The 26,456-nt window shown below is 48.1% G+C and overlaps 1 protein-coding gene across 9 annotated transcripts in view; it reads left to right on the forward strand.

The window, feature by feature from the left end:
• Tiam1 (TIAM Rac1 associated GEF 1) overlaps positions 1-26,456 on the forward strand; it is a 340,091-nt gene that overhangs the window by 198,643 nt on the left and 114,992 nt on the right. For 7 of the 9 annotated variants that reach the window (XM_040750527.1, XM_040750528.1, XM_040750524.1 and 4 more), the window contains 2 exons: positions 13,228-13,396; positions 22,499-23,472. In XM_040750527.1, coding sequence (XP_040606461.1) covers positions 22,510-23,472 — 963 coding nt within the window. In that variant the 5' untranslated portion in view covers positions 13,228-13,396; positions 22,499-22,509. Of the gene's footprint in view, positions 1-12,885; positions 13,030-13,227; positions 13,397-21,238; positions 21,323-22,498; positions 23,473-26,456 lie in introns of those variants that run through there. The other 2 variants (XM_040750530.1, XM_040750531.1) reach the window with 2 other exon arrangements.

The raw sequence follows: 26,456 nt of genomic DNA on the forward strand, positions 1-26,456 counted from the left end.
TGTGATATCTGGTTCATGCCCAGTGAGTAAGCGGTGCTGGAGCCAAGGATGATCTTCTCGGGTTCGTCATTGCCGTCTTCCTCACAGTCTGCCTTTATGGCTGATGGGAAAGATTTGGATGAGAAGATAGAGCATTGGAGAAGGAAGATTTCCAGGTGAGGGTATCGCTGGCATGGCATTGACACTCGGAGCAGCCGGTGTGAGTCAGCCGCCTTGATTAGTTGATTAATGCAGGCAGATGACATAGTAACAGGCACATTTTGTTACGGTTGTTTCCCAGAGTGGGAACCGAGGGAACACTCACCTTCTACAGGCTGTCCGTATGTTCTGCAAAAGGAGGGTTTAGGATGAAGACGTCTGGGAGCACCAGGTGAAGTGAAGTTTCCCCTTGTTGCCTGCTGGGTCTGAAGACCTTAACTTTGACCTCAGGCCGTGTGTCTCTGGTAAGCTCTTCTGTGACGTCTGCCCAGCGTGGACGTATCAGAAGACAGTGTAGACGGACGAGCCTGGCGGAAGCTGAAGGGTATGGGCTTGGATCCAAAGACGACAGAGTCACTCCTGCATCCCCTAGACAACAGATATGCCATTGCCTAGAAGTGGCATAGGTGTGATGCATGTACCCGGTCCCAGGTTGCTATGGTGATTAACTGATGTGTGTGTGTGTGTGTGTGTGTGTGTGTGTGTATAGAATTAACTGATCCTACACATGCACTTTTGAAGTTACCAAGTGCCCTGCAGGTTTTATTCGTGTTCTGGGTTTTTTTAATTGCAGTGTAATATACACAACATACAACTCATACACATGGTACAGTGGTGTTAGGTGCACTCCTGCTTGCTATGCAAGTGCCGCCATCCAACTCCAGGACTGTTTACTTTCCTAAGCTGAACTTCGTATGGGTTTCCCAGCCCTCACCACCGTTTACACCACCCACCATCCCGCTTTATAGAACAGTGAGTTTGTTCCTCCTCGTCCACTTTCCTCGTTTAACACAGTGCTTTCCGAGAGAGCCCCTGTGTTTGCCTGCTGTGAGCCGATGGTGGATGTGTATTCCTCTTCTTGGTTAATTTGTCCTGGTGCCATTCTTTTAACGTGTGGCAGGGCACTGGGGGGGGGGGAGAGAGAGAGAGAGCGAGAGAGAGAGAGGGAGGGAGGGAGGGAGGGAGGGAGGGAGGGAGGGAGGGAGGGAGGGAGGGAGACCGGAGAGAGACAGGAGAGAGAGACAGGAGAGAGAGGAGAGACTGCATGTCTGTCTGTGTGTGTGTGTGTGTGTGTGTGTGAGAGAGAGAGAGAGAGAGAGAGAGAGAGAGAGAGAGAGCGCCCGTGTGTCTGTCTGTCTGTCTGTCTGTCTGTCTGTCTGTCTGTCTGTCTGTGCACGTGAGCATATGGAGGTCAGAAGTCAGCATCACATGTCTTCGCTGATCACTTTTTACCTTACATATAGAGCCGCTCTCTCTCAGTGAGCCTGCAGCTTGCTGACTTGGCCGGACTGGATGACTAGACTGGAATCCCACCCAAGAGTCCTCTTCTCTTGTTTGTGTCTCCCCGGCACTAGGATCACGGGGTTCTGCTGCCGCATCTGGCTTCTATGTAGGTGTTAGGGTCCAAACTCAGGTCCTCGCGGTTGGGCAGTAAGTGCTTTACTGTTTGGGTCATCTTCTGGCCCCTTGGAATGAATGAGAAGCAAGCAAGAGTCGGTTCCAGCTTCAGCTTGGAACTGAAGATACCGAGAGGCTCTGATTGACGTGTGGATGTGTCTTGGTTCTTTTTAAACCAAGGTATCGAGGCAATATTGACATTTTGGTTATCTTGTGGGTGATGTACACCCAGGCAGGAATTTAAGTTTTGTCATGCTTTGTTCTTTGACCCACCTTAAAAATGGCAGTTTTCACTGTAGAGTTGGTAGTTGCCTGCAGTGTTTAGGACGAGCCAATCAGTGCTCTCCCTTCATCCTAGAGACATCGGGAATTGGCCTCAGCTTGTCTGGCTTTGCACCAAGTGCTTTACCTACTGAACCATCCTGCCCTGCCAACTAGTGATCATGGATAGAGCCAGTGTATTGAGCTGGGGTTGGGTTGAGCTCCATCAAGATGGAGGCCAATTGTTGTAAGGTTTTAAGATGAGAAGCCGACATCCGGGTCTTATTTACCTTTGTGAGAAACTGAACTGAGCTGGTGGTTCAGCACAGATGGCACCCTGTTCCTGTGAGTGTGAGGACAGCGAGAGAAACAGATCCAAACAGGAGGCTCAAGAGTTGGCACCCCGGTACCAGCATTAGCTCAGGCCTCACACAGTCCCGGCTCCACCCCTCCCACCCCCCATGCTTGCACGGAGCCTGGCATCAGCAGAAACAGAAGGCTGCTGTTATTTTCATCGCCGAGCTCTATTTAGTGAATACACTTGATTAATCCCCTCCTTCTTCTCATGGATGCTATTTTGAATGGAAAATCACTACTGGGAAAATAAATCTCCACATTGATTATGTGCGTAGCCCCCTCCCCCTTACAGACCAGTTTGGAGAGTCTCTCAAAAGCCCCTATATTTAAGGCTTAGTCTCCAACCTGTCACTGTTGCCAGCCTTTTAAGGTTATGGGGCCCAGTGGAAAGACTACGGACTGTGCCTTTTCATCCAGCATGAGTTCCCTCCATCGTGAGCTACCTCACCACAGGACCAAAAGCAATGAGGCCAGCCGACCATGGACTAGAGCCTCTAAAACCATGGACCAAAACAACCCCTTTCCCTTTATGAGCGGATTACTTGAGCTGTTAGTGATGAGGAACTGACTAACACAACACCATTGGGCCGTGGAGCCCAGTATGGTGGCCCGTGTTATCTTGGAAGGATCTGAAGCCACAGAGAAATGAGCTGCCTTGCACCAAGGTTACAGGTTATGCCAGCACTTGAAAAACGAATAATTGCCTCTACATGATATGTATTCTTTCATTTGGCCCATGAAGAGGCCGCGTTAGGAGGCAGCCTTAAGCCTAAATTCTTAGCTTATCTTCCCGAAGGTGGGTATTTTTCAGAAAGGGGTATGCATAGGCCACGCAGGGGCTGTACCTCCTGAGCCTTCTCAGGCCTGCTTTAGTTTAAATGAGGACTTGTCAGTTCTTAGTAACTGGGAGGAAATGTTTTCCCAGCATGATGCATTAGTCATGAGCAGGGTGTAGGAGGGCCTTGAACAATCGTTCTGACCCTCCTCCCATGGATAGGCTTTCAAACTCAACTCCAGCCCCAGCTGTGTTGGAATTGAGGCCTTGCTGGGGACACCCCCACACACTCTCCCTGCTGCGCACTGAAGTCTTGGGTCTGAGGCAGGAGAGGGTGACGATTTCCAGGCTGTACCAGCAGGGAAGGTCCTGAGCTCCAGGCTGGACAGCTGGGATGAAGGTTAAATGGAGGGCTACTTTGTTAATCAGGATCTGAGGTATTTAGTGCAGAGTTGTGTGTTTCTGTGGTTCCAGTCGGCAATACACCGATGCTATTTCCGGGTTCGTGTGAGAGAGCACCAGAATGCTGAAGGGGTTGGCTCGAGTGGATGCCTGGGATCCCTTGAGAGTACAAACCAGGTAGACTCATGGGCCAGGGGAGTCAGCCGGAAACACCTGCTAGGTACTCATTGTGAGCACTCTGCGGGGACAGAGACTTCTGGAATTTCTTCATCTGGCAAACCCAGATGCCTTCCCATGTATAATGCAGAAAAAAACAAGGTGAAAAAAACAAGGTCAGTTGGAAGGGCTGCTGGTTCATTTTACTGGTCCGCTTGGCTAGGCTCTGATATCTAGTTGTTTGGTCGAGTCAGTGGTTCCTGTTTTTTCACGTGTGTGTGTGTGTGTGTGTGTGTGTGTGTGTGTGTGTGTGTGTGTGTGTGTGCGTGCGTTGTAGTGGGGGATTATGGGTATAAACAATTTAAGCAGGCATGTCCCATTGAGAGAAAGTAATGTGTCAGTCCCTCATAGAACTTGTCATGTTATCAGAAGAATTGTTTTGTTTTTATTTTTGTTTTGCTCCGTGAGAAGGCACTTCCTCATGTAGCTCAGGATGGCCTTGAACTTGATTTGTATAGCTCACGATGACACAGAACTTCTGATCCTGTGGTCTCTACCTCCCATGTCCAGTTTATGTGTTGGGCTTGAATCCAGCACTTGGTGCTGCTAAGCAGACTTTCCTCTGAGTTAGTCCCAGCCCTGGTCGCGGCTGTGCTTTGAGACAGGGTCTCTGTAAGGCCAGCTGGTCTGGGACTTACTTTTGTAGCTCAGGCTGGCCTTGAGTTTGCATTATTCCTGTCTTCTTTTCCCAAGTGTTGGAACTGTAGGTGTGGCCCACCAGACCTAGCCACAAGAAAGGATTAAAACAAATAATCAAAGAATTTGATAATGGGACTCCAAAGGAGAAAGGGGGTGGCGTGAAGAGACTTGGGGAGATGAGAGCTTTGCGATGTTGTCCTCAACAAACACTTTACTGTAACAAGGGAGCAGATTTCTAACTACTTCACATGCATTTACATCCCTTCTTTGAAAAACCACGCAGATGAAAGCTCCATTCGCATATTACCCAACATCTCTTGCTCTCCATGCTCCTGGGTAAATCTCTTGAGTCTTCAGACTGATGCTGCTTTACCTAGGTGGGTCTCCCCTCTGCTCGTGCAAGGAGCATTGTGCGTTAGCCAGCGGGGCAGGGACGGAGGGGCTGCATGTGTGACTGTGTCTTGAACGGTGTTTGTTTAGTTTATATGCAGTGGGGGTAGATTAAAGCAAGGGGCTCAGAGTAGGATGGGAATGGAAGGGATGGGATGGATATAGAGAATGCGTCGCCGGGAGGTGGTGGCGCACGCCTTTAATCCCAGCACTCGGGAGGCAGAGGCAGGCGGATCTCTGTGAGTTCGAGGCTGGGCTGGACCGATAGCCTCCAAAACAATACAGAGAAACCCTGTCTCGAAAAACCAAAAAAAAAAAAAAAAAAAAAAAAAAAAAAAGAGAGAGAATGCGTCAAGGACCTCTTGGGAGGAACAGGGTCTGAGGAAGGAGAGGGAAAGACAGTGGTGAGTTCCCAGGAAACCCCAGCCAGATACCAAGGAGCTGTAAATGGTTGGGAGAGAGTCTGGAAGGATCGAGGCCGGTCACTGTCACAGCATCAGATGGAGGAGTAAGGGTGGAACCAAGAAAGGAATGATTGTGGGCAGGCGTGGAATTCAAGGAAACAGAGTAGTTCTGAGCAATACAGGTCCACAGAGCCAGGTGTCAACCAAGGCCGCAACCACATGATCGCCTAACAGGACTCCCTCTGTTAGCAGTGGCTCCCTGGATCGGAGGGGGGACAGGGACGGCAGTTTTTCTCTGGAAGATGAGTGCTGTCTCCCCCCACACCTCACCACCCCCACAACTATGAGGATCAAAATTTTGTCTAATTCTAGCAAACTTTCTCCTTCTAAAAGTGATTTTTAAACATTTCTGTGGCTTGCTATTGTTAACCATCATTTTTGTAGACCAATCGCCTGAGATTTCTCAGCTACTTCCCCCGACTGTGCCTGAAATTAGTCACACAATAAAACGGAGTATGCCGGGAAGCACGTTTTTAGCTTATCACATCTGGGATGGGCGTGAAACCCATGTTGTGTGGAAGGGAGGCACGTGTCTTTCTGTTGTGTGTTCATCGTCTGCATATGGGGTTTTTTATTAACTACCAGAGAAGGGATTTTTATTACTATCATTGTTTTGAACGCACACACGCACGCGCGCGCACACACACACACACACTCTCTCAATTTAATGATCTCTGGCGAGGGCTGGGACTAGCAGTAGATCTTTTTTTTCCAGAAAGTTTAAGTTTTCAGTGCATATCCCTAGGAACGGCATTATGTTAACACCCTTACCATTCTGGGAAAGGTTGGCCTTTCTATGACGTTACTCCCTGATAAGTTTACATATAAAGTTTAGACCTTGCATATGAGAATAAGAAGCTTCTTAGTAAGTAGGGAGAACAGAACAGTAAGACGGCTCAGTAGTTAAGAGCACACACACATGGTGGCTCATGGCTGTCTTTTAAGTCCAGTTCCAGGGGTCTGATACCCTTTTCTGGTCTTCATGGGCACCAGATATACACACTGTAAAATAACACACACACTGTTTTGCGTTTACTTTTTTTTATTATCATTATTTAAGTTAGAAATAAGCTTGTTTCACATGTCAATCCCAGCTCCTTCTACCTCCCCTCCTTCCCCGCCCTCCCCACCAGGTTACCCAATCCCATACCCAATCTCCGCTCCGATCCCCCGGGGGGGGGGGGCGAGGGCCGGGGAGGGTGAGGCCCTCCATGGTGGATCTCCAGTGACTGTCACTTCATCCAGGGCAGGACCTAAGCCTTCCCCCTTTGCGTTTTCTTTTACATCCCTGTGGATTTCTCTTGGGTTCTCATGCACCGAGAATGTGCATAGTTTATTAGGACAGTAGTTCAGGTGAGTAATCAGGGTGCAGAGGCACACGCTGATTCCGTTTGGGTGGGCATGCTTGCAAGCGTTTTGTTGAGTGGGATGTGGGTAAAGTGCCTTGCATTATCAGTGCCCGGAGCTCTGCTATCCCGCCAATTCTCCTAAGGCAGGCCCGGCGTCTGCCTCACTCTCTGTGTGGTCCCGAAGCTATTACTTGGCAATAAATGTCAAGTTTTTTAATCCAGTTGCTGTCACAGGAGACACAGATTTTCCTTGTGACTTTCCATATTGGTTTTTCTGCAGGGGCTTTGATGTGTCCGTGTTTCAGATCCTTCCCAGGACTCCCTTCATCGTGACAGATTAGACCCCTGGCTTCAGCGGAGTGGGCGCGTCTTGTGTTTTGCTGTAGGTTTTTATTTTCCTTTGTAACTGCTTTCCTTCTACTTTCACAAATCCAGCTATGACTGCATCTGTGTGACTTTATTCCCTCTCAGTGTGTCACTTGGCTGTGATGAACATTAGACATTGATTACTCAGTCACACCAGTGTCCCAGCAGCTTTTAAAGTGAGGCTCCGTCACTCTTGCCCCTAGGCTTCTGGGCCCTGGCTCAGTGATGCTTTTTTTTTCTTATTCTCAAGCACCTGTTGGGGGAAAAGAGAAAAATCTCATCTCCCAGTGCTTACTTATCATTGGGATCCTGGGCACGGGGGAAGAGTCACCACAGAAGCCAGCCAAAGAAACATGGATTGCTTTCTGGGATGGGAAATAGAAACTTCCAGACCATTCTGCTCTCTTAATTTTTTGTTTTAGTTTTAGTTGTTTGTTTGTTTGTTTGAGACAGGGTTTCTCTGTGTAGCTTTGGAGCCTGTCCTGGAACTCACTAGTTCAGGCTGGCCTTGAACTCATAGAGATCTGCCCGTGTCTGCCTCCTGAGTGCTGGCATTAAAGGCATGTGTCACCACCGCCCGACCTTTCCTCTTAACTTTAGGGGAGCATGTTGGTGAGAGAGTTTAGGTTGAGTTACCTGGGACTCCACAGTTACCTTGTTTTCCCTGTTGTCTCTGTCTGTTCTGCACTTCCTGGTTCTCCTTGCTGGCCTGGCTGTGACCAGAGAGAGCATCACCAGGATTCTGCAATGCCTTAGGCCCCTGCTGACTTCTCATCTTACTGATGGAAAGGTCAGTCGGGAATACCACACTTGTCTCAGGGGCTCTTGGATGCTCTTAATTATGCATCTTGGTTACATCTCCCTGTGATTCACACAGCTGGGGGTCAGTGGTTGCTGAAGACCTTATGTAAATAAATGGGCCTTAAGGAGTCGGCGAGTGTGGTGGGTGCCTGCAAGTCTAGGGAGTCTTGGAGGCGGGACTCGAATCAGAGTTAAGGTAGAAGCAGCGATTTTCTTTTTTATAATGCGCTCTTGCTGCTCGGTCATGTAATCAGCGCTAAAGGTGTGATTCTTACAGGTGAGACCGCCTGAGATCTATTAAACGTCTGTCCTCTCACAGGTTTACTCCGGGTTTCTTACTTTGTTTCAACCCACTGCTGCGGTCGCGTTTCTTCTTGACAGTGACCTGGGACCACATGCTTTGGCTCAAGGATGATCGTTAGGTTTGGATAACCAGATGATTTGAACCACATCTTCCCCCTGGATCGTCAGTTCTTGACAGTGGGCGAGGGGCAGAACTCACCTACCATCCACCCTGCCACGCGTCCCAGGAAGCTGGCTTTTCTGGTGCGGCGCGTGGTGAAAGCTTTAGTTTCCATGAGAACAAGATCTGTGCAAGGGAAGAGATCTGAGTGGCTTGATTCTGGAAAATGATTGTTGAGCAGTGTGTTTTGAGAGCTCGTCGGGCCAGACCGTGATGCGAGCCTTACTCTGGCACGCAGTGTAAGGATTGCACTGTTACGTTCCTGCGGAGAATTGGAAGTACTCCTTACCAGAAGCCCGTCCTCTCCCACTTTGTTCTCACGGCTCTGAGGCAACCCTTTGCTGTCACTGGCAACGCCCTGGCAGTTAAGCCTCATGGGAGTGAGACGGTGAAGGACAAGGTTGCGGCGTTAGACGTTAACTACGGTTACTTCCCTTCCCATTCTTTTAGGGAGGTGGGAATACGAGACTCCACTTTCTCACTCAACATCATGGGTGCGCTTCTTGATGCAACGCTGTCTTAAAGTGAACAGTGTCAGGAGCCAAGGTGCCCAAAGCTGTGCTCTGGCCTCAGACGGCTGTTATGCTTGGATGCTGTGAGAGGCTCCCCAGTGATCGGTCCCCTTACAGCTTTTAGAAAAGACCGAGAGAAAGATGATGCTTGGGGTTTAAAATTTTTTTTTTAAATTCATGTCACTGTCATACTGTGTCCTGAAAAGGTCCTCAGATCCACTTTAGCAAGCTGGGCCTCATTGGAGCCATTCTTAGCACCAGGCTGTGTGGATATTTGGGAGCTCAGCTCGCCAGCTGTGGAGCAGATCCCCGTGGGACTGGAGGCTTCCAAGTTCCCTCAAATGACACTAGCGTTGCAATGGTGATGGTGCCTTTGGCGGGTCCCAGCTGGTGGTGTCTGGGTGTAACCACAAGACGATGAGCAGGAAGAACTCGGGGAAAGCCGTATGCTCTCCTTAAATGCCAGCTCCCCCAGGTAGGGTAGGGCAGATGACTTCAGTCCCAGCGGAACCTGTTTGTTAAGTGTTGCCAGAGAGCTACTGCTCCAGAATTATAAATATTTCAGTAGATGGCTTCCCGACTTGTAGCCTGCTCCCCAACAAGTGGTGATTCTGTGAACCTGCCTCTTGCTTCACCACCTCGTGGATAGATTTGGCTATATTAGGAAGCAATCTTGCTCAGAACTAGGGCAAGGGGGTATACATGGAAACTTTTGGGGATTCTCACTTGGCTGGTTTGATAGTTTCCTTAAAAAAAACTGGTTGAACTAAAAAATCATTTCATTTGTGTTTTATGGAATAAGGGCTCCATATCGTGCTCATTCTTCTATACTGGGAGATGGTTGATTTTTGTGCTAGGACTCTTGACCCAGTCCCAGAGCCCTCAGTGGTTATGCAGGTCACCTGAGAAGCAGGTGGGTACTCATCCGTGTGTGTGTGTGTGTGTGTGTGTGTGTGTGTGTGTGTGTGTGAGAAGAGAGAGAGAGTCTCACTGTACTCTCAGCTTTGACAAACACTATGCAAGCAAACATACACAAGTTGAGTATGGTCACTAGTCAGGGCTAAAATGTCTGACTTCTCTTTACCCCTCCATCATAGTCCAGTACCTTGGATAGCAAACACTGTCCAGGGAGAGCCTCCCAGGAAATGACACCAGGTCATTCTCCAGTGTTCTGTGTAATCTATTCCAAACTGCTGCTTCAGAACTTAAGGGTTTGCATTTACTTCCCCAATCAGTTATCAAATAAAGAAATATATCATATATGAGATTTGTTGCCGAGCCCATGAGGAAGGATGGAGTTCCTGTCTTTGTAGTGGGGACGTGTGTCCTGCTGAGAGACTGGTGGATGTTGTAGGAACAGCATTGCAGTTGCTGACTGTAACCAGGTCCCTGTGAAATTAGGCTGGATGCATAGCTCGGTAGATGTATACTGTTCTCTTGCCCCCCACTGCTCACTTTCTTTCCCCAGTAGTAATTGCCTTGATAGTTTTTATCTCTAATTTCATTTTATTTGTATGTATGTGAGTATATGCACAGACAGATGGACACACATGCTCGCGCACGTGCACACACACACAGACACACACACACTGAGCTTATCATGGAACATGTGTGGCAGTCACAGGACAACTTGTGGGAAGGAGGATTTTTTTTTTTTTTTTTGGTTTTTCGAGACAGGGCTTCTCTGTGGCTTTGGAGACTGTCCTGGAACTAGCTCTTGTAGACCAGGCTGGCCTCGAACTCACAGAGATCCGCCTGCCTCTGCCTCCCAAGTGCTGGGATTAAAGGCATGCGCCACCAACGCCCGGCAGGAGTTTTTTCTTTTTGCTGTGACATCTTCTGTAATCACACTCAGATCTTCAGGCTTGGTGGCAGGAGCTTTTCCCTGCTGGGCCATCTTACAGGTCCCTCCCTCTATTTTAAATTATTTCTATATGTAAGTCACTTCAAGTCATTTACAATAAAAAATGAATAACTGTTGAATTTTCTTTACTCTTGATTTTTAAGTCATTAAACAAGTTTTAATGCCCTAGATCTATTGATTTATCCATCTGTCTATCTGTTCCATCCGTCCGTCCATCCAGCCATCCATCCATTGTATTCTGATTTGAGAGCTAACACAAACTCTGAAACCTAAATCTTTTGTAACTTATTGTATATGAGATAAATGTTCAGAATTTTGATCCTGCCTTACTTACCCCTCTCCCCACTTTTAGATTTTGAGTGACAGAAACCTTTCTCAATAATTGACTAGTTACAGATGCTTTGGGCCATGAAAAAAAGGACAAAGTGAGAATTAACACGCATATGTAGAATTTAGTGAGAGAGTCTGACCATTGAAGCTTGACACTTTGAAGACTAGTACAATACTCTTTTCTCTGCACAAACTGGTTCTTGGAACTTGCAGAGCGACACAAAACAGAGCAGTAAAATCTCGGACCCAGCTGAACTGCTGCAGAACTTCTGGGGCGTCAGCTTTATTTATCTTCATCATTCCACAGGGCTGGGGCAGGTGGATTTTGAGCCCTTTCCTCCCCCCGAGTACACACTCCCCTCTGCAAGCTAGTCATCTGGTACCTGGCAGGGAGATTGTCCGTGAGGATGGTGAGTCGCAGTGAGACTGAAAACCTCAAGTACTTCAGAGCAGTCGCCTGCATGTGCCGAAGAAAATTGGCGGGAACCGCTTGCCGGGCTTTGTAAGCCTGCCTTGTGCACAGGGGCCTTGGCAAGCTGAGTGTGCCCCATTGCCAGCTGGGTTAATCTGGTCCCCAGATTGTTCCACAACAAACGGGAGGGATGGACTTCATTCTACTTGTAAGATTCAGTGAATCTGGTGAGGTGCTAGATGGTGGTAAAATTAGCCTGTCCCTAATCATTCTGCGAAGTGAATTTTCAACTCACAAAGCCAAGTTGGGAGGAATGCATGCGGCGGTCCCCCAGGCTCCAACTGCCATCCCTCACCTTTGCGGTTGTCTAGAACCCTTTGTGAGTCTTGAAGAAAACCCAGGACGCTAACGTGTCTTCTCAAGGCACCCTGGCACACTTTCACAAGGTCACCGTGGTGTCCGCGCAATGACAGCCACCATGAGTGCTTGTTGACACACTGTGTTCTTAGTGTATCTTCTGATTACAAAAGAACAAGCATGGGCTCCTCATTAGGTACCTCATGTTTCAATCCCGCAGACAAGGTTATGGCTAATTTTTTTTCCCTCCCAAAATCAGGAGGAAAAAAAAAGCCACACCAAACAGACTCGGTGTTGTTTTCCATTTGAATAATGTCTATACTTTTATCCTTTCAGTTAGCTCTTTTGTTCGGGTCTAGGAGAATATAGATAGAAAACATTGTAATTCTGGTAGATAGGATAATTGGGTTTTAAGTATAAAAACTGCGTTATCAGCCTCCGTGGTGCAGGTGGAGGGACGGCCGCCTGCAAGGCCGCTCTGCCAGCGAGGATCTAGCCTCGCAAATTATTGGCAGCTGGCACGGTAATGAGTCCATTTCAATATAAATGGGTTGTTGCTTATTAATATCTGCCAGTTCCTAAGCAATTCAGGAACTGCTTTGAAATTTGGGGAATTTTCAGAGAGCAGTAGAAGGGGTGGGGGGGCAGGAAAAGGGGACGGACAGGATGGCAGCGGGGGCAGTGTGGGAAGGGCACACATTGTGGCTTAATAACGGGGTATAGCTAGAGCGTCTGTTCCTTCCCTGCCAGTGTGAGTCACGGGGCTTCATGGCTAAGCTGCACGTTTTTTCCAAGATACAGGAGAAGCAAAACTCACTGTGCTACTCTGTGTGGACGTGTCTATTTATTTGCTGACTGCCTTTGTGTGGTTCCTTGCCACACGCTAGGCGTCTCTCTCAGTGTTCCCGATGCAAAGTGTTTGCCATCTCGGGTTCCTCCTACCTTGCTGCGGCCACCGACAGTGGGTGGTGGTGACCAGCAGCCCTCAGGGGAATGTGTGGTTGGAGAAGGGTGTCCTCTCAAAGATACCCTTCAGGCCTTTCTGCTAGCCTCAGCACCTGCAGTTTCACCTCCGAAAAATCAGCTTCAAGTGTTAACACTGTCTTTCTTGGAGCTGTTCCTCTCGATGTGTTGTTGTTTATTATTAGTTATTTTGCCGAACACGGTCTGTACATTTTTCCTAAATTCTTCCCCCTGTATTTTCCTGGTGAGCTTTCTCAAGAGTGTGATGCTTACCACCTGAAGGAAATGCAGAGGTCAAGAAAGTTTGTGGGATGCAGCTGTGGGCTCACCTGCATCCTTTACTTCCAGTGTCTTTACGAGGGAAGCGCCTCTGTGAGCTTATCGAGGCTCCCTTGCCTTCCTGTTAACACCCTTTGACAGTTAAGAGAAGACAGTTAGCCGTCTCCTGAAGTAACCCGCTGCTGTCAGCCAATGCCGGCATCCACAGACAGGTTAAAACTGGCGCTCACAAGGTAGGCTCTCTGTGGCCATCAGTACAACTGCACTGCTTGGCATGTATGTGCATGGGACTGAGCCTGCCGCTGAGGTCACATCTCTTTCTTCAAGGGCATCATATTTCACATAAAATGGATACTGGAGAATTGGTGAGCAGGCTGTTTCTTTCTTCTGCCTGCCTGACCAGTGCCTTTCTGTTTTTCTGTCTCCTCCAGGTTTTTGGCTCATTCTCCCAGACTCAGGTGAGATCCTGATGCGCACCCTGTGGGGCAGGTGCTGACACACGCCCCGACTCCAGCCACTGACATCATTACCAGCCTCAGTATCTAGATGCCACAGTGCTCTTGGGGCCAGTTGGGCTGGGCACCACTGTTGCCTTTTAAGGTAGGTTTGTGCATGTTATCTGAACCTGTGTGACTGAGTAGAAGTACTTCATAGATTCATAGATGGTGGGAGGGACACAGTGGACTCCAGTCATCGAAATTACTAGGCTGTGTGTACATGGTGGGAAAGGAATTCGGAGTCACCTCTGTGGATTAGAGCTGCACCCATCTAACAATTGAAAGGCATTAGCGTTAGCCCAAAACGAAATGGAAAGATCAAGTAGGTACCTATGAAGTCTTTTCTTTTCCTGTGAATTGCCCTCAGGGTCTTTTATCTCTGAGTTTCACCGTCTTTATGTTGGATTATGTTTGTTTAAAAAGAAAAAGCAAACCTGGTTCCCAGACCCAGGCTCAAAGCAATGATTTACTTCTGCTTTGGGTTGTCTTTAAAGAGCAAAGATAAATACAGTCAAAATAACAATCTTCTAAATCAAAGATCATTGCTTATTTGCTGTAAAATGCGCGTGGTCTCTTGGGTTAGGGGACTTTGTGTGTGACTTGGCAGAAACTGCTCGTGCATTGTAACGAATTAGTAAAAACTTTGGGAGCTTCATCTGTTTAATCTTAGCTCTTTCCCCTCCATCTTCAGGCACAGCATCCAGTAGGGGAAAAACAGGCTCCAAACCAAGACCTCCCACCAGAATCTAATTTTAAATTTGCAATCTGTTGTCTTGTGATTTTTCACTTCAAATTTAACTTTGAAATAAATACGTCTCATCCTTTCCACTTGGGCCTCGGAGGCCTGTTTTCCAGTCACGGAAGGGTAATCGCTGCATTTATTTTAATAAAATTTTTAGATACCTCGGGGGAGTGGAAAGTGCTACTAATAATTATAACTCCCGTCCATCATTAGCTGGCTTATGGTTGGGGCTCGCACTGACTTCTTCCACAGAAGTGAAACCTGGCCTGTGTGTACAGTTAGCTTTTGACTTCACTGTGCTGTGGACGGGATTCGTCTAATGTGAATTACAGACAGTCCTGTGCTGTGTGGATTTTGAAGTGCCCTTGCTTTATGGCTGGCTCAGTAATGAACAGGACTGAGATTCCTGTAGAGAGAGGTGCACGTGGCAGGATAACCGGGCGGTGGCCGCCGCCATAAGCAGGTGCACCAAACGGGAAGGACTGTGTGGAAATAAGTGATTTCGATGAGGTCAAAGCGCCGTGAATCAGAAATAGCGATACATAGATGCAAGCTAGGTAGGTACACGTTTCCTTATCTTAGATACATGATGCAAGCTAGGTACACGCTTCCTTATCTTAGACACTTTCCCAAGCCATCTGCTCAGAGTTTACATTTCTTTGTAGCTGTCTGTGTAGTGTGACATCTTTACTCTTTTAAATTGAAAACAAAAAATTCATTGACTTGTTAATGTTTCATTTATTTGTCTTTCCTTTAAAAAAAAAAACCAAAAACATAGTGGCTGGAGAAATGACTCAGTGCTTAGGAGTACTTGTTGCTCTTCTAGAGTTCCGGAGTTTTGGTTGCTGAAATCCTTGTTAGGTGACTCAAAACAGACTGTGACTCCAGCTCTAGGTCACCCAGGGACCTCCTTTGGTCTCTTCTGGTACCTTCATATGAGTGTGAGTGTGTGTATGCGTGTGGTGTGCACACATGCACATGAAAACAAAACAGATCATTTAACAAAATGAATGTTGTGGTTAGGGATGTAGCTCAGAGGTAGAGTACTACTTGGCCTAGTTCAAGACCTTGGATTCAGTGCCACCACCTCTACAGAAGAACACCCAACTTTGATGAAGAATGACGTGTCCTGTAAACACCCCATCCTTCACGCATTTCCCTGTGTGTGAGAAGCAGATGCTTAGATCTCATCTCTAACAGAAGTTTGCATTTGTGGGTAACAGGAGTGTTGCTCCAGAGACGTTTATCATTAATGGTGGGATCGTGGTTTTGGTTGTTGACTCCTAGCTAGGGCCAGCTAGGGCCAGCCAAGCTACTGTGGGGTTCTGTTCACTGGTATGGAACATCCTCCTGTCTGCCACAGAAAGCCCTGTGTCATTAGGGAATTAGACGTCATAAATCACAAAAACATTATTATAACCTCCTTCGCGCTCAAGGGATGTGGTTATTTGCATACTCTCCTGTATCCTTTTTGTTCTTCACCTGTTTCTCCCTCAGTCACCTGCACTTGCTGGACTATATTTCTTTGCTTTGTCTGCTCAAGACTTTGACTAAATTAAAAATGCAATAAATTTTAGATCATACAAGACTTGCCAGCCCTCCAATATTACTGATAGCTTAGATTTCCCCAAGCTTAAATTCTCTGTAGGAGGTTATGTTTTCAGAGGGCTAATGTGTTCCCAAGCAACTTGAAGAAAAGGCGCACTGGGCTAAGCAGGCTTTTGTGTGTGTGACCCAAACTTTTATATAATACCCTTTTAAAAAATGTGATCTGGGGGCTGGCGAGATGTCCCATATGGCTCTTCCAGAGAACCTGGGTTCAATTCCGAGCACCCACATGGTGGCTGAGAACTGTGAGCCTGTGACTCTGGTTGCAGAGGACCAGATGCCTCTTCCAACCTCTGCAGGCAAAACACCCATGGACGTAAAATAAACTGAAAATAAATAAACTTAAAAATGTGTTTCTCTGAGCATGTCATTATTATTCAGGATGATCCTATACAGCAAAGAGTTACATTTCCTTCCTTCCTTCCTTCCTTCCTTCCTTCCTTCCTTCCTTCCTTCCTTCCTTCCTACTTCCTTATCTGAGACAGGGTTTCTCTGTGTAGCCCTGGCTGTCCTGGAACTCGCTCTGTAGACCAGGCTGGCCTCGAACTCACAGAGATCCGCCTGCCTCTGCCTCCCAAGTGTGGAGATAGAGGCGTGCACCACCAGGACCGAGCTAGCAGTTATGTTTTTTCATGTGTTTCAAGCGTGTTTACTTGTACTTGAGGAGATAGTTATCATAACTGGTTTAAAGTTGTTTGTATCATAATTCCACTGTCTGACCACTGGACATCTGTTGATGACTTTTACCCCGGAAGCTAGTTACATTTTCCTAGTTCTTTGGAACGCTACTAGGGGATTTTGAGCATCGTGTTCTGAGGTTCCGGATCTTATGGAAAAGCAGCTGATAGCATGGATCTTGTGGTGGTGGTTATTCTAGCAGGGACTCTGAAAGTCACTGGCTGAGTTTAGGGTTAAGATGGCAAGCTCTTGGTTGTTGTGGGCTTCCTTCTGTGCCAGCCTGGCATCCAGTGCCTTTGTGCCCAGCCTGTGCTACATTTGTGACCACAAGGGTCAGCCCGAGACTTGAGCTGCTCAGCCATGTCTTTGCTGTATTGTTTTGAGTATGCCCCAGGCATGCACATCCACGACAAGTATGGGTTTGCATGTATTAGGAGAGACTTTCCAGGCCTTCACTGTCCGAGGTCCCTGCTCACCCTCTGGCTTCCAGAGACCGTTCTTGCTTCTGTTTGGGAGCGCAGGATGGGAGCACAGGATGGGAGCACAGGGTGGGAGCGCAGGGTGGGAGCGCAGGATTGGGAGCGCAGGATTGGGAGCACAGGATGGGAGCACAGGGTGGGAGCACAGGATTGGGAGCACAGGATGGGAGCACAGGGTGGGAGCACAGGATTGGGAGCACAGGATGGGAGCACAGGATGGGAGCACAGGGCTGTCCACTGTGTCCTTGCTGCTTCACAGCTGTGTTTGAAGCTCTGCGTTGGTGCCAGCCTGGGAGAGAAGCTGGGTCAATGAAAACAAAGGAGGAACCTGCTGCTCTGTTGCGTGGCTTCTGGGCTCTTCCTCTGTCTCTCTGCTTCTGTTTATCTTTGGTTTAGAGATTTTCGTGGTGACTGATGGAGGGAGGTAGTGCTTTGCTTCTTATCGATGGTGGATATTGATAATTCGTTTTTTGCTCACTACTTCAGTGAAACAAAAGTTCTGCCCCCAGATAGTCACCGCCCCCCTGCATTTCCTGGCAGAATTTTCCTAGCTGATGCCTACTAAGTGTTTATTTTTTTTAATTTGCTTAATTTATTGGGGATTTAGTGGAATGTTCTAGGTGAGCTCTAGGTAAAAAGAAAGGGGTTGGGGCTGGGCGTTGGTGGCGCACGCCTTTAATCCCAGCACTCGGGAGGCAGAGGCAGGCAGATCTCTGTGAGTTCGAGACCAGCCTGGACTACCAAGCGAGTTTCAGGACAGCCTCCAAAGCCACAGAGAAACCCTGTCTCGAAAAACCAAAAAAAAAAAAAAAAAAAAAAAAAAAGAAAGGGGTTGGGAGGATTCTAAATGTATTTCTTCAGAAAAGTTCCTTATTTAACTTTTTAAACCAGAACTATTCCATTCAGTTAGAACTTGATTTATGTTTTCAATTTTTTTTATTTCAAAAAGAATTACAGCGTAATGGGAAATTTTACTAAAGGGGTATGCCTGTTCGGTATTTCTCTCTTGGCTGCATGGTTCACAAGTATGGTGAGACAGAAGGGATTTGGCACTGTTACAGTGTGTGTGTGTTCTTTGGGATACCCATATCACTGTATGTCCCAGTGATAATATGGGACACAGTATCTGCATCATTTTGTGATAATATGGGACGAAGTATCTGTATCATTTTGCCAAAGGAATCCTACGAATCAATCCTTCCTTGTGCGTTTGGATAACCTTCCAAAAGATAACTGCTGCTACCTCTTCTTGGGTATTTAATTTGATGGAGCTTGAAGGCCCCCTTAGTGTCCTTAGTTTTGCTAAGAGACCTTGGTTTTCATGAGAATGGAGAAACTCTACTTTTTCTGCTCTTGACCCTTGGCCCCCAGAGAACCCTGGGGTATTTGAACCTTCTGAGCCCACGCTTGTCACTGTGAGATGTCACCCAACCATCACAACGCTCTGTCCTTCCCTTCACTCTGCCTGAGTCGTCTTGGACCTGAGCAGTCCTGCACTCTGACCTCGACTACAGGCGGACAAGGCTACTCAGCTTAGCTATTCCCAAGCTTTTGGCGGCTTCAAACCGTGGAAGGAGGCAGGAAGAGCAGCTGGGATTCATTGGATTGAGGCAGGGGTGGGGAGCACTGTGGAGAATTACAGCTCACTGACGAGGGCCGTGCGGAACCTACTTGTTGGTCCGGAATGTCATAATTTTTAATTTTCCGTGTGTGGGTGATTTGCTTGCACATGTGTCTGTGTGCCATGTGCATGCAGTGCCAAAGGAGGCCAGAAGAGGGCAGCACCACCCACTGGAGTTCACAGGTGATTGTGGGATGCCATGTGGGTTCTTGAGTTGAACCCTGGTCCTCTGTTTGAACAGCACATGCCGTCTCTCCAGCCTCCATGTCAGTCTTTATTGTGTGAATTGTCACCTCCTAGACTGAGGGCGTTTTTGCTATTCACTATTAATTTATTTATGTGGGGCACTCATTCCTTGTCAGGCTCTGAACAGTACAGGAGGAAACACTGAGAATTAAACGCTGTTCATATGCTAACATTGTGCTCACTGCCTCCAAAGCCTCCTGGAGGTAAGAACAGCCTGGACACCACTGGGGATCCAAATAAGTATTCCCCTGAGCATGAAAGATACTGAACGAAAGATGCCGGTAGTAAGATTTACGATTTCCCGGCTTGAGATCTGCTACAGGTCTCAATATCCCTTAGCCAGGATGCTCGGGGCGAGAAGTGTTTCAGGTTTCAGACTTCAGGATATTTGGGCTGTCTTGGGGTGGGACCCTAGTGTGGCTGCGTGATTCGTTTATGTTTCATGCATGCATCTTTTACACACAGCCTGAAGCTGACTTTACACACTATTTTTAAGGCGCCCGTGTTTTGACTACAGCCTGTCGCGTGAGCTTTTCTGCTTGGGTGTCCTCACGCTGACATGCTTGGGGATGCTGAACCCGTGTCTTGGGGGTGGTGGCCCGTGCCTGTTTCTGGATCTCTGCATTTTTATCCGTCTTTCCATGCATTTATGTCTATCCCCCTCTCCTGAAGACTGCCCCCATTTCACTTGCGATTGTGTGGTAACTGTGTAGACCAGGTGCTGCTCAACTGCTCATCGCTGGCTTTTATTGAACTTCATACGTATTTACTAACTCTTTGGTCTGAACCCAGAGGTTCTTGTCTTTTGTAGAGATTTCTTTTTTTTTTTTTAAGTCACTTTCTACCCTGAATTCACAAGCCTGTCTCCCCTGCCCCCCCCCACAGAATGGAAACCAGGTTTTGTGGTTTGAAATAAAAATCAACCACAAGTTGCAGGGGGGATGGGATAGGAATCCTATGGGAGCAGCTGCCACTTTCCCCGGGTGTGAGAAAGGCTGGGACTCACCCACTCTCTGGGAGTCCCCTCCTGGGGCAGGGCTTGTGTCCCCTCTGCAGTGAGCAATTTTAATTTTTTTCTCCTTATGTTATTTACAGAGCCCTTCCCACTCCCCAGCCTGCCCCGCAGGGACCTCCGGGGAAAGCTTCCGAATTAGGGAGTGCTTCTGCAGCCCCTTGACGCTTACTTTTCCTACCTCCCGTGCTTTAGGCTTCCTGCCGACTCTGCCAAGGTCCTCCCCTGAGAATCTGTCCTGGTAGGATTTAGGAGATTTGGCATTTGTCTCTTAAGTTCTTACGCCGAAGATAAAAATGGCTTCCTTCCTACCTTGGCGCATGAAAAGGATCTTACTACTGAGAGTGCCATTAATCCAGCAGCCCTGCCAGCGTGATGCATGGGCTATTATAATTCTTGCACGTTGGGCCATTTCCTTTAGGAACACTCTCTCGGGGCTTTTAAGTTGATTGGTTTTCTCTTGGCTGAGGGAAACCTACCCAGAAAGCTCTCGTTTATATTGAGAACCTTTGACAGGTGTAATAAGTGTGACTCGTGAGTTGACAGTTTGGCCTTTCCACTGTGCTCATTTGCTTTCTCTCCTTCCTTCCTTTGAATCTCAACCCATGCGAGTCTTAAACTGAGCTCCAACCACCATTTGTTCCCAGCCTTCTGTTTGTTGACAAAACACAGAGGAAATTTTTTTAAAGCTGGTTTTTCCAGACAGGGTTTCTCTGTGTAGCCTTGGCTCTCCTGGAGGCTAGCCTCAAACTCTTAGAGGTCTACCTGCCTCTGCCTCCCAAGTGCTGGCTTTAAAGTCGTGTACCACTACGCCCAACTAGGAATCTTAATTTATACTTAATTTAGCCTTTCAGGAAATTAGGAGCTGGGGTAGGGGTGTAGGTAGCTTACTCAATCCTTATAGATCAATAGCTGTATGAGCAGGCGTGTAGGTCAACGAAGAATATGTACTTAACATGTGCAGGGTTCTCTGTTGGATTCCCAACACCTCAGAAATCAATAGAACACCAATTCTAGGAAATTGGCCATCGCCTTTAGTGTTAGAGTGAAATCTGTGATTACGTATGCTTGTAAAACATGTAGCAAGTGCTTGATGTAAGGATTAAGGTGTTTCATGGTCTTACACGGACCATTAGTCTTTTTGTTTTCCTTATGCTGCTTAAAGACTTCAGCCAGAGAAGCATGGACCTATTGCTTTGAGATGTACTTGTTGCTGGTAAGAGAGGGGATCTTCTTTCTGGGAAAATCCCCTTTGAGAATCGAGATGTATGGCCGAGCGGGGAATATCGTAACACAGGAATAGCTTAACATCTGGCATCCGGATGGCTTACCTCCGAACTCACTGGCACATCACCTGAAGGCTTTCCCTGTGTGCCATACATTGTAGTACAATCAGATAGGCTTGTCAGAGCTGAAGCCCCGACTTAGAGTCAACAGTGGGACTGTATGATTTCTGAGCCAATAGGAAGGTACCTTATGTTAGTGATTTCTGATTTTTTGCTGTGGTCATCAACTTTATTTCCTGTTCCCCTTGGCACCTTGTATTTTTTCCGTTACAGTGCACCCCATGGCTAGATCAGTTTCAGAAGAGTAGAAGGTGTGTCTGTCATTGCTGCTCACCTCTGGCTTCTAGAATACAGTAGGTGCGTAGCACACATGTTTCTTGAGTGCATGTGTCTGCATGCATTTGACAGAGCGAGTGCAGGGGTTTGCCCAGGGAGGCCCTACGTTCCTCCTTTCATCTCATCTGTTTTCATGTGTGTTATCTTGAGTCCGTACTTGGAAGAGAAATGGAGAGGCTCCTGGGGCAAGGGTAGAGAGGCCAGATAGAGTCACGGTTGTGAAGCCGTGAAAATGGTCTTAGCTGTTGTTGGCAACAACACTGTGTCATCAGGTCAATGTTGGAGATTAGGAATGTATTAAGGGAGGATTGGGTTAACCCGGTCGGCCCGCTAGGCTGGATCGAGTTTGCTGGTTTCACAGCATGCGTTCTCTGTCTTCGGGTAGTCTGTATCAGATTCATGTTCACACGTTGGATTTGCTCCCAGAAATAAACCCATTAGTCAGCTGCCGAATGAGGTTTTCATTGTGTCCTGCCTGTGCCCCTCCGCCCACAGATCAAAGTTTTCAGAGTGGCTGTGTAATGAATGGTGGTGGTCTATTTTCTTTATGATTCTGATTTGTTAGGAAAAATTGATTAGGTATGCATTTTGAAGCTTTCAAGTTTTGATTGATTTTTGAGGTGTGGATAGAATCCAAGTAAAGCAAAAAAAAAAAAAAAAAAAAAAAAAAAGAAAGAAAGAAAAGAAAAAAATCTGCCCAGATGGCAGAACAGATAAAACTACACAAGAAAAAAAACAACAACAACAACAAGAAAAACCGCACCTCTGACAGACAGGGAGAAAGAAAATTGCTGTTTTGATGGATGCCCAGGTTTGTACTTTAGTTTCAGTGCTTGATAAGAACAGACTTTCCAATATGTCATTGTGACAATTCAGAAGAAAGGCAGGGTGAGCAGAGTGGCCCCTGCAGGGGAGCAACACTCTGGTGTCCCCTGGGCGTCTACGCTCGCAGCAAAGGCAGCTCTCTAACTATAGAATTCCCGTGAGTGTTCCGCCTTCCTGGGAACCATCTCAGTAGACGATGGTATTCTCACCTGTTGATCTGCCCAAAACACCTAGAAGCCGAGCTGTTCTTCACCTAATCCCGTGAGCAAAGCGTAGGCTCAGCCTGGCCCCAAGCTTTCACTCTCCAGATCTTTCTACCCATTCTAATGCAGACTCAGTGACTCTCTTTCTCTTTCCCCCTTTGCCATGCAGACCATAAAACCATGGGAAACGCAGAAAGCCAAAACGTAGACCACGAGTTTTACGGGGAAAAGCATGCCAGCCTGGGGCGGAAGCACACGTCTCGCTCCCTGCGACTGTCACACAAGACGCGGAGGACGCGGCACGCTTCCTCCGGGAAGGCGATCCACAGGAACTCTGAAGTGAGCACCAGGTCCAGCAGCACTCCCAGCATCCCCCAGTCCCTGGCTGAAAATGGCTTGGAGCCCTTCTCCCAAGAAGGAGCCCTAGATGACTTCGGGGACCCCATCTGGGTGGACCGAGTAGATATGGGCTTGAGACCCGTGTCTTACACGGATTCCTCTGTCACTCCCAGCGTGGATGGCAGTGTCGTCCTCACAGCCGCCTCTGTGCAGAGCATGCCAGACTCGGAGGAGAGCCGGCTCTACGGGGATGACGCTACATACTTGGCTGAGGGAGGCAGGAGGCAGCGTCCCTATACATCCAACGGGCCCACGTTCATGGAGACAGCGAGCTTTAAGAAGAAACGCTCCAAATCTGCAGACATCTGGCGGGAGGACAGCCTGGAATTCTCACTCTCAGATCTGAGCCAAGAGCATTTAACAAGCAACGAAGAAATCTTGGGTTCCGCGGAAGAGAAGGATTGCGAGGAGGCTCGGGGGATGGAAACAGAGGCGAGTCCCAGGCAGCTCAGCACCTGTCAGCGAGCCAACTCCCTGGGTGACTTGTACACGCAGAAAAGCTCTGGGGTGAAGGCGAATGGAGGGCCCAGGAACCGATTTTCAGGCTACTGTCGGAATTTGGTGTCTGATATTCCCGATCTCGCAAAGCGTAAGATGCCACCGGCTGCTGCTGAAGAGAGCCCTCCGTACAGTAATTATAACACACTTCCCTGCAGGAAATCGCACTGTCTTTCCGAAGGTGCCACCGACCCACAAATTAGCCTTAGCAAGAGCATACAAGGCAGAAGAGCGAAAACAGCCCAGGTAAAGCCTCAGAGTTCCGTTGCAGTGTTTTGGAAGTGGTGCATGGCGCTTTAAGTGCGTGGCTTTGCTCTCACCGGTTCCTCGTTTCAAAACCGGGCTCTACGGGGTTTGTCTGGCAGCTGCTATGGCTTCTGCTGCGCCCCTCTTCCAGTTCTGTGGGGAAGGGGAGGGGGTTGAGGGGTGTGTGTGTAGTAGGGAGGATGTGCTGGGAATGGCGATAGCACTGTTAAGATCATACTGGGAAACTGCCTCCCAGCCCGGTCCCTCCAGCACCTCCCCGATGGGACGTTTTTCTCCCTGGGCCCCCTCTGTGGAACTCAGGCATGGTGGGTTGCAGTACTCAGAGGGAGCTCATATCCACTGTGCAGCGTGTGGGAAGAAGTCAGTGGGGCAGCTCCTTAGAAGGGGCGTTTCCGATTCAGGGCGGCTGTGGTCATTTGTCAGCTTCTCTCCGGTGTTGGCAGGCTTGCTGTCTTAACCAGGGGCCGTTTCACTTTCCTGTTCCTTGCTGTGCGGCCAGCGGCCCCCCCCCCGTCTCCTGAGGGAGGTGTAGCAGAAGGAGTAACATGGGTGGGCTCCCCGTTTCTAGTTTGCAGCCAAATTGATTGACCTTGGGCAAACCCTGACTTTTAGAGGTCCCCCTGAAAAGTGGGTGTAAAGATGCTTAGGTGGGGATGTGGACAGACTCGTAGGAGACTCGGAAAGCGTGTTCCCAGTGGAAGGGAGGGCCCACTACCTCTTCTGGCATTACTAGCTTGAGTGACTGTCAGACAGCCCTGCATGCTTTCGTCATCGTTTCCTGAGGCTTCTGTTCCTTGTGGCAGATCTTGGGGAGCTCAGGATTCTGCCCAGGTTGGGAAGTGGGTAGTGGATTGTGCTTGGGATCCACAGTGGGATCTGATTGATCCATTTGCATCGAGAGACATTGGGTATCATGATGACCTGTGAAGGCTACTGCACTCTGGCCTGCCCAGTAGGGGGCAGTGCTGCACTCTCTGGTCTCACACAGGTTTGGGTCAAATGGGCACTGGTATTGTTACTTTTAAGATGGGCCAGGTGGGTGGGGGCCCTGGGGTCAGGCTGGGTTTCTTCCTGAAGACAGGTTTTGCTGATGCTGCCCAAGCCACTCCTGGAGGCCTCCCCTCCTCCTGCCTGGCAGACTTAGGGCAAGTGAGTCGTTGTTTTGAAAGCCTTGCTTTCTTCATCTCCTGAAGTGGAGGCAATGGCCGAGCACTTGCTTGACTCGAGAGAGGCCCAGGTTAGATCCTCAGCATTGTGGAGATGCACACCAAGGAGGGGTAATAATAGGACTGTTTGAGAAGATGGAATGAAGTCTTCCATGAGTCACGAAGCCATGGGGGAGATGTGTTCACCAGTGTAAGCCTGAGCATCGTTAGTGAGTGGTACTGTGTGGGTTGAAGGCTTGGGGCAGCTGGATGTTTGTGCCCAAATCTTGAGTGGATGAAAACTCAGGGTGTGTCACTGAGAAGGTACGCAGGAATTGTGCATCTGTAAGAGGTACTGCCCGAGTTTTAACTTCTTTTTCTTTCTGAGTTGAGATAACAGAAGTGGGGTTATGATTGAAATGACGTTCTACCTGCTGGTCCCATTAGTACCCCACCAGGGTCACTCCTGAACTGTCGGATTGATAGGCCGTAGACGGGTGACCTGTTAAAGGGTCACATGAAAAGCCCTGAAATTGTCTGCCATCAGGTTGGAATCACAGGACTGATTCAGACAGCTGCCCTGCCTGCCTTGGCAAAAAGGTATGTTGACCTAGACAACACCTTTGCCTGGAACGGTTCCAAGTTAGCCCTTTCTCTCTGTAAGGTTGGAGAGGGCTACCCAGCTGTAGTCTGGATTGCTGCCTCCATGATCCTAACACCAGAGATAGCCAGACTTTTACCTGGCCCCACATGCTGCAGGCCTTTAATTCACAACCACCCATGGAGCAGGGGCAAAGGGAGACAGTGCTCCCCCTCCAGATCTGGCTCCACCGAGTGCTCCCCTGAGAAACTGAAATATAAAATCTCCCTCCCTTGGCTTGCCGGCTTCCCAAGTTAATATACAGAAGTGAGGTCATCTAAGTGTGTTGTCTCACAGAGCCTATCTTAATGTAATGCAAAGTGCTATGGACGAGGAATTCTAAGAAGGTCATTTGCATGCTGCCTTGTCTGCTCTCCACTGGATGTCCTTGGGTAAGTCACTTACTCTCCTAGGTCATTCCCTGTCCAGGGAGAGTGACACTATCCTCCAGCAGGGCTGTATGAGGTGAGCCAAAAGGGATGTCATGCTTGGAAGCCCTATGTGGAGCCTAGAAAATGAGCGGAAGTATTATTTTGGTATTGACTTTACATGTTGAGTAAGGATCTTTAATGACTTGAAACAAACCCCAGAATTATGCACAACACTATCCATCCACCCACATTTTCCTAGTCTAAGTTGGAGCCCACTGTGTTCCAAACAGGGTATTTTAAGAGACAGTGGGTGTGGAGGCTTCCTTGAAAAGAATTCTTCTTTTTCCTTTTCAAAGTTTTTGACCCAAGGGACCTCTGTAGCAAGCTTGAATCATAGCTCTTCGTCTCCTTGTCAGCCCTGGTGATGTGGCTCTGTCAGCCATGTTACTCCCACCGGGAAAAATTCCTGGCAAGCATTTGGCCCAAGAGCACGACCTCTCAGCCTGGAGAAGACATACCAGATCCAAAATAATGTGGACAATTTCATTTGATTTGAAAATGATCAAAAAAAGAGGTCTTGGCCATTCTTCTTGTTTTTGTATGTTCAGGGGTTGGATTTGTTCCTGAAATGAGCAGGCTGTAGCGTTCTCATGGAAGCTTTGGAAGTATCATACATGATGAGCCGCAGTACCTGACACATAGTTACTTGTTTAGTGCATGTGTCCGGGCATGTGCGTTTTGTACATGCACACATGCTGTATGTAGCTTGTACCAAAAACAAAAGGAGCGGTAGCATCGTAGAGTAGG

The sequence above is a fragment of the Mesocricetus auratus genome, unplaced genomic scaffold, assembly GCF_017639785.1.
Source record: "Mesocricetus auratus isolate SY011 unplaced genomic scaffold, BCM_Maur_2.0 Super-Scaffold_100008, whole genome shotgun sequence".
Classification (NCBI taxonomy): Eukaryota; Metazoa; Chordata; class Mammalia; order Rodentia; family Cricetidae; genus Mesocricetus; species Mesocricetus auratus.